At 38.1% G+C, this 8532-nt stretch overlaps 1 protein-coding gene across 1 annotated transcript in view; it reads right to left on the bottom strand.

Annotated features, from left to right (window-relative positions):
- The window catches only part of LOC111445512 (beta-glucuronosyltransferase GlcAT14A-like), a 4015-nt gene extending 798 nt beyond the window's left edge, over positions 1-3217 (bottom strand). Inside the window, exons 1-4 of the mRNA XM_023083938.1 lie at positions 2055-3217; positions 941-1016; positions 750-865; positions 4-630 (exon numbers count right to left, since the gene is read on the bottom strand). Of these exons, the coding sequence (XP_022939706.1) occupies positions 113-630; positions 750-865; positions 941-1016; positions 2055-2538 (1194 nt within the window). The 5' untranslated portion in view covers positions 2539-3217 and the 3' untranslated portion in view covers positions 4-112. The remainder of the gene's footprint in view (positions 1-3; positions 631-749; positions 866-940; positions 1017-2054) is intronic.
- Between the last annotated feature and the right edge of the window lie 5315 nt (positions 3218-8532).

Raw genomic sequence — 8532 nt, 5'->3', positions numbered from 1 at the left:
CCCAAACAAAATCAAATCTTGTAATTTGTAACCAACTGATGTAACAATTTACCTCTTACGCTTCGTTCGTAAAACAATGCAGCTTACTTCGATCTTTCCATTGTATTGCCTTTCATTGGCATTGATTCGATCGAGCGTTCCAGTAGTCGTCAAGAAGATTCTTAATGGACTCTTCTAACTTCTTAGCTTGTGATCCAGGCTTCAAGATATTGACATCACTCCATTGCGAGCAGGGATCCATCCACCAGCTCTTCCGACCCGAGCACCATGCTCCAGGAAGAAGTCGGTTGTGTCCCCGCTTCAAAATTTTTTGATCGACCATGTCCAGCACAGACTCATCGTTATGAAATTTTCGAGCAAATGCAGCACCACTTTCAGCCATGACATCGAAGTTCGATGCATTGAGGTAAAGGGGTTCCATCTTTGGAGGATCATCCCAAATCATAAATCTTAGATCACTATTAACAGTTTTGTTCTTGAACTCATTTGAATTGCAAATGACAGAGTGAAAGTAACCTTCTTGTGATAAAACGTTGTTGTTAAAATACATAAGAAGCGTCCGAGGAAGGTTATCCCACCCGAGAACACAGAATTCAAGGAAAGATCGACTTAAGATGAACCAAGGGGAACCTGCAAACGCGTCGGAGATAAGGTCTTAGGCACAATATCCTTCAGCAAGCATTTAACCAAGTAGAATGCACGAGGAACAAAACACAAAAGAAGGAGAAAGGTAGCAAAATCAACTTCACCTGTAAATATTTTGAAAGCATCAGGCGTTGGCCGCTTCTCAGTGGCATGAAATATTTGAGTTCTCCTAGCCAAATACAACCCTGGATCAACCACAATTGGCCGGACCCTCTGACCTCTGCATTGCCAAACACTGAATATTATACTGCAATACAACCATAACAGCATATAACGCAAACTCGTATTTGCTTACTCTTTCCACCCGAGGTCACTTGAGTGATCTATGAAATTGAGATCTCTTCTAACAGACGAAAACACGTGTGACAAATCTGAAAGAACATACAAAGAAAGACATTAGTTTGCAAGGAAAAGCCAAGAAATTCATGGAAATCGAGTCAAACAACTTCGTACACTTCCCAGCCTCTAAGTAAAATGCACTGATACAAGATGAAAGTAAAAACAAATGGCTGAAATTTCCAATTATTACTCTTTTAAAAACTAATGATTCTCACAAACCATAAGAGATCCTCAGTTCTAGTCTCTTATAGAAAAGATTCCTACTGGTTCTAGTAAGAAAGAGCTGTGAAGTGAATGTTAAATGAGATAAAAATGGTTGCTATGGCATTGTTCAAATTTTGTACCAGAGAGTTCAATCCAGGTTTAGCACATCACTGTCGAACCTCAAATATTAGAACGGGTACGAAGAAAACATCGAACTAAAACAAAGCTAATCCATCAGTTTGATCTAATATAGAAGGTGACAGTGACTATAGTCTTTAACAGAGTAATTCTCGGGAATCGAATGTCGTATGAAGACTTCACAGATCAAATGACTCAATATGAAGAGAAGTTCTCAAGGATAAGCATTGATATTTGAATTGATTTCATATCCCAAGAAACGTATAAACATATAAAAGATCCTAAAAGCACTTGAGAGCTCTTTCAAGTTACTCAATCTAAGAAAACCATCGAGTTCTTATGATTTGGTTCACTAATCTTTCGGGAAATGCAGCAATAACATAATAAACAGAGTATCCATCCAATAGTCAGAACCTAAACATGAACAATAAAGCATCATATGAACCAAAATTGGCTGAAGAGTATAGCAATCTTCCAACCAACTTCATTAACTCTGTTAATTACAGGTTAAGAAGCCCCAAAATATTGCCATATATACCTACCTAGGTGAAGACGAGCCAAAGAATCAAATAAACAAACAATCAAACAACACATTGACATTAATCCACAGATTTGATAACAAAACACACACACACACACACACACACAAAAAGGGTAAGAACTACTCCATTCCCCAATTGGCATGCGACGATAAACGCAAAAAGAAACAATTACCCAATTGGCATTACCATCCTGACTGATCAGCGGGTAATCTCTGGCACTCAAAGTGATAAACCAGTCCCACCCACTCTCAATTCTGAGAAGAATCGATGCAGCATGAAGAATAGTGGCAACATTAGATGACCCCATGTAAGAGATTCGATCGGGCTTTCCAATCACATCAACATTTTCAAAGGCACGAATCGCCGGCACCGATTTCACTGTCACAGCGAGCTGCAGTCGCTCGTCGTTGGAAGCATCCGCCGCAAGATGCAGAAGGTAGCGGTTTCTGGGGTGGTAGACGGCGAGCAACAGCCGGAAGATTCGGTCCTTGTCACCACGGCCACCGGAAATGTAGTAGGCGAACGCCGGAGGATAGGGAGCTCCGTGGTGGATTACTGAGGGAATGGATCGCGGAGAACTGAATGCAGAAATGGAAGAGAATAAAAGGAGGAGAAGAGAAAGGAAAGCGGCGGAGAAGAGAGTGAAGAGCCATTTCTTCTCAGCTCCCATGACGGCGACCGTCGTGCCGGTTTTAGTTCTTTTACTTTCCAGTGATGGGAATTGCAGTGCTCTGATGAGGATTCAACAGAGTGGGGCATATGGGGTAACCGTCAATTCGAGAAATGTGTTGTCGGTAGATCTTCGTTTCTTTGGGCTGAGCAAACCGCTTATCATCGACGCCGTCGAAGATCTGCGATTCAAAAACACAGACTAAAAAGATCGGAAAACTGTGAAACCCACATTCTTCTTCTTGTAATTTCACTCTGTTTCTCTCCCTCCCTTCTTCTTCTTCTTCTTCGCCAATCTGTAAGAAAATTTCTAGGGTTAGGGTTTTTTCAGATCAGATTTGAAGCGATTTGATCAGAAAAATGAAGAAATCAAAGCTTGAGCTCAACAGGGAAATTGGGTTTTCCGTGTGTCAACAATCTCTGCTGCAGTTTTCATTTGTGCCATTAATCTTTGATGATTATTGCAAACAAAGTAACCGAACCGAAAAAAGTATGAACTCCACGCGATTTATGCGCGATTAAGGAACAAACTTATATAATTTATGCCTTGATTTGGTGTAGCGTGAAGTCCAATCGATTGAGAAAGAGTGGGGAGAGATTACAGATGATGCAATGCTGGATATGCCTTGATTGTAGATATATAATAAAATGGAAGACAATTTTCTTGAATGCTTCAAGAATGTATTTGTTTTCTTGTGTACCAAAAACAAAGGCATGGTTGTTTGGTGGAACTTTGGTAGATTCTTGGGAGGTTAATTCAAAGGATAAAATTGTAATTTTACTATTTTAAAAAGTATATATATAATTTCGGTTTGAGTTGTCAAGTTCCATGTACACCTTTACTGACCCTACTTAAATTAGAACAACCAGCCTAAACTTCTATCTTAACCTATAAGCATTGATCAACGAATTTGTGACCAGCCCCAAAACATGAAAAAGTTGTCCATGATCTTGAAAACTGAAACTTTGGCCAACTAAATGACCGAGAACCAAAACATTGGATACCTAGTGTGCGCACATAGTGGTACAATTGATCCATACCCTCGACATGAAATTACCACAACTTTCTTTCACAATATTATATCGCGGTGCACAACAAATGTAAAAATCACAAAACAGACATATGAACATATATCTAGCAATTTTAAATATTTAAAAGCCATCCAACAAGGATTGTCTTTTAACTTATCTTAAATAAAGGGGGGAGGTTTATTGACCTTCAAAATCAAGGCCAACTAAATTGGTCCAATTGAACTTATGCCGAATGGGTCTAATTGAACTATACCAATTGGTTTAACTAAACCAGAATTGTCAAGTCTTTGAATCTTGCACCAAATGGCAAGAGTTTCGAGTCTCCTTTCATCAAAACCTTGTCTGGGTGCAAATAATTAGCGACAACCACCTTCTTTGATACATAAGCAATGACAAAATAATAACGACGTCGGTGAGATTCCAAATAAATTTCGAAACATACTTATAATCGATGTTAGAAGATAGAATGATGTAGACATTTGAGCGGAAGAACTCAAATCCCCAAATCAATGATGTGTGAGTAGTGGTGAGGCGACAACGGAAATGAAAGAACCACGACCGTTGATGGTAACTCTTCTTCGGGTTTTGTTCGACTTAAATTAGCACTACGGAAAGAATCGCAACAATGATAAATTAGATTTGTTATAGATAAAATAGACCACTCCATTAAATTAATCATGAAGGATTGACCTAAGAATGAATAAAAGTAAAAGATAATTGTCATGAGGTCTCGAATTTCAAACATGTGAATAAAAAGGCAAGAATAAAAGCAAATAAAGTAAAGGTGAAATAAATATAAAGTGTAAAAAAATACAATCAAACTTAAGTCGAATTAAACAAACCAACAACACCACAACAAAAATAAAACAAAAACAGATTACAAGACGAAGTTGTTCAAGTTTATTACATATAGGAAAAGGGTTCGGGATACAAATTTTCAAAATAAAATATAAAGATCCCAAAATTCACATATTTACTAATGCTATAACGACCCATGTCCAGGATTCAAATTAGGACTTTGAAATTTGGATTCGACACTAGATAGCCCCAACATTCCCCTACATCCCCTATGACATGATCATGTTGTTTACTCCTCACTTCTAGAAGTGAAGATTATCCCCATAAACCAACCTGAGTTTTTACAACATGTTTGGTCTTCACCCACATGCATCTTAGGAAAATTCATAGGAGATCACCTAGTCTTCACCCACCTGCATCCTAAGAAAATTAATAGGAGATCACCCAACCTAGTATTGCTTCATGAAAACCAACACGAGTCCTTCCAACTTAGAATTGCTCCAAATAAAGTACATTTCACTATGGAGCTCCTGTGATTGAACAAAAAAAAAAAAAAAAAAAAAAAGCTGCAACATGTTGGTATATGTAATGACTTTCAATTCTTTCAAGTCTTTCTTAGTCATCATGATAGGACCCAAATTTTGACACTTTGGATTCTAGGGCGAAACAAACAAACCATGGAATGAAAACACGTATGAAAGGGAGTGAGAAGCAAATTAATGAAATCCAAACCAAAGACAAATGTTTATGAAGTGCATAGGGTATATAACTGGGGTACATGGGGTACAAAGTGTATGAAATTACAACATATGACTGTGCGGCCTTCTAGACACCTCGAGTCACTCCTTCTTGGTTTCATGGCTCTAGAGCACTTCCTTGTCTCGATCTATGACATCATTCACCTGAAAAAAAAAAAAAAAAGAATGTAGGGGTATATGAATATTCAATAAATAACCTACTTGTAAGCTATCATCGCATCCTTAACCTAATATGTGTTCACGAGCTTTTCTCAAGCTCTAGGAAGTTCAGGCTTAAGCTCTACTGCTATATGAGCATCTGGGCACTTTGTCGTTCCGAGCAAGTTCTCTTGTTTGAAGCGTACCCATGAGGGTTTACGCTAGTTCTTCTTTCAACCTTTCTTTCATAAGCCTAGGTAGCTAGCTTGGGTATCGTAGTGAATGACCAGTGTCTTGGTTTGAGGCACTACCTCGTAAGTAAAAACTAAAGGAACAATAGGCTGGATCTAAATCTGTAAAACTTTCTGAACATCATCCATAGGACACTAGTAACAACTAGAGAAACAATATGGCTGGATCTAAATCTCTAAAACTTTATGAGCATCATCCATGAGGTTAGCTAATAGACCCTCCCATGGGACCATATAGTCACTAGAAGTCAGAAGACATGATCCCCTATGTGTCGGTCACCTACTGAGTCAACTTACGTGGTCCCACGCTCCCCTACTTAGGGACAGGTTTACAACACAAAGTTGGTTCAGGAGACCCCTAGTTGTTTCCACTATGTTGGGTCACATGTTACACTTATTTATCTGACTAAGCCTAGCTCGACAGTACATGTTTTGGAGTAAAGTCTCGACGGTACGGTATTAGAGCAAAAAGGAAAGTAGAAGAACTGGTGACACTGTTCACACTGTTAAAGCTCGTGAGCTATCCTGGGTTGTCCTTGGATATCGTGGTGGCATACGAGGTTTTCTAGGGCGGTGGGATCTAAAATAGATTGTGAAAGATTTTTGTTTGATCCATATCTAGTTTAGACAAGCACTCTCTCATCTCCAAGGTTCTCCAACAAGACCTCTTGAATTTGTCAGGGTCCGATAGCACAAGGGTTTGGACCTATTGAGCGCCATCACAACCGTAACTGCTCTATCTTCTGAAGGCGTCCTGGCCTACATTTTTGTCTAGCCCAATTAGTCTTTAATGCCCTAGCTTAATCTCATTGTCATTTTCTATGTTTAACATGAAAAATCAAACAACAACACAACTTAGGTTAGGCAACAATTCATGCATCAGGAGAAGATAACATCCTTCTTTCGTGAAGTGCAAATTTCACAAAATTTCCTTCCTCTTTTTTATGTACATGCAAATCATAATCTCATCCGAAAATTTTGTAATTATATGATTCTTAGGTATATTTAATTCTCAAATTGAATTCCTTCCATTTATATTCTAATCATGTTGAGTTTGTCATCATTAGCATGCATGCTTGTCAAGCGATTCCTACAAATACTGCTCAAGGGTAAATTCGAATGGTTACTTACTTCATTCATGCATGTCTTCGCCGACATGATTGTTTCCATTCATTCATGCATGTCTTCGCCGACATGATTGTTTCCATACTTGCTATAACATCATGGTTTAGTATATAAATGTTCTGAAATTTACTAAATAACTCAATTAAGTGTACAATTAGGCTTCATCTATGCAAATTGATCTTCTTTTCAGGTTGAACCATAATGGAATATTTCATACTTACTAATTAGAATAAATGGAGCAATTAATGAGAAAATGATGAGTACTAGTGCAAAATTATCTCTAAAACAACTTGATATAACTCTGTTTTTGGAGAGTTATCAGATAGCGATTCTGTGGTACTTTTTCTAACTCGATTGGTGAACAAGTCAGTTATACGAAAGTCAGACTTTGCACATAACCTTAATGTATGATCAAGCCTCGGGTCACACTTGAAAAAAAATATTTCTTGATTCGTTGACTCTTCGCATCTTTTCTGTTAGAGTCTCTCATACTTTCTTTGCTTGGTCGAGAAAGTAACATTTCAAGTTATTAACATGGATAACAAGGCTAGTCTGCATCCATGGGAGTAATTGAACCCTATCTGATGCATTCCTGACTTTGTAGATAACTTCAATGGTCCATAGTATTTTCACACACTAGTCCGGGGTTTTTGTTGCTTTAAAATTGGAATTGATCTGATCTCAACTTGATTAGAACTCTCTCCATCTTGAAATTGTCATGACCGACGCTTTTCAATCAACCTTTCTCTTCATTCGTCTAGATGATATTTTTGCATGAACATGATTTGCTTTAGAGGTTTCTCTATCTCCCTTCTTTAGCAGAGCTGTTGGCTTGGTGTCTCATCCCAACATTTGGGTGATCACTGAAAAGAGTCTTTGTAGGTCTAATGAAATCGACTATCAAAAAGTTGTTAAGATGTTTGTAGAATTTAGCTAGCTCAAGTTGAGTCATACGACTCACATCTGTGGCAGGAAATCTCCACCTCGACATAACATCAATCTCTTGATCTATTTTGTCGTGATGTACCCGTGTGGCCATGAGGTTTCTATTGGAGTGAGCTCACTCGAGCTCGCCTCTTCATTCATGGCAAGGGTAGCAAACGTGGGTTCATCATTGGTAATATTTCTTCTCAACTATAATGTCAACATCATTTTCACCCCTTTCAGTTGACCGGTGATAGTCGAAATGATTGTTGGGTTAGATTTGAGAACGACTTTGTGTTCAAGTAGAAAATTCATCCCAACATGATGTCAAAGTCATCCATTTTGATAATCATTCAGAAAGAACTCTTTTATAATCATTTAGAGAATCAAATAAATTACAAAGGATATGAAAAGAACGATAAATGAAAAAATCAATAAATGAATAACTATAACAGAAGGACATGAATAAATATCGTTACCACCCCGACAAGCTGAGAGTCAGAGTTGAACGAACGTCAAACTTGAGTCTAAAAAATTTAAAGAGAGGTCAAGAAAAACTTTTGTGGAGATGTTAGTAACTTGGACTGGAGGAGACGTCTAGTTCGGTGACATAGGATTTTCTTGGCCATCGAGAGGTCAAGAAATACTTTTTGTGAAGATGTTAGTAACTTGGACTGGAGGAGACGTCTAGTTGGGTGACATAAGATTTTCTTGGCCATTGAGAGGTCAAGAAACACTTTTTGTGTAGATGTTAGTAACTTGGACTGCAAGAGACATCTAGTTGGGTGACATAGGATTTTCTTGGCCATAAAAAACTATAGAGGGATGGTCAGCTGCTAGCCTGACAACAATATGTTTAACCCACAAAGTAGGAGGGAAAAAACCAGAGGAAGAAGGAGAAGAGAGAGAGAAAACCATTTGAAGGGCCTCGTCAAAGCACAAATAGAACCAAAAAAAAAAAAAAAAAAA

The sequence above is a fragment of the Cucurbita moschata genome, unplaced genomic scaffold (genome assembly GCF_002738365.1).
Source record: "Cucurbita moschata cultivar Rifu unplaced genomic scaffold, Cmos_1.0 Cmo_Scf00007, whole genome shotgun sequence".
NCBI lineage: Eukaryota > Viridiplantae > Streptophyta > Magnoliopsida > Cucurbitales > Cucurbitaceae > Cucurbita > Cucurbita moschata.
The sequence above is the reverse complement of the archived record's forward strand: the minus strand, read 5'-3'. Positions and strand labels throughout refer to the sequence as shown.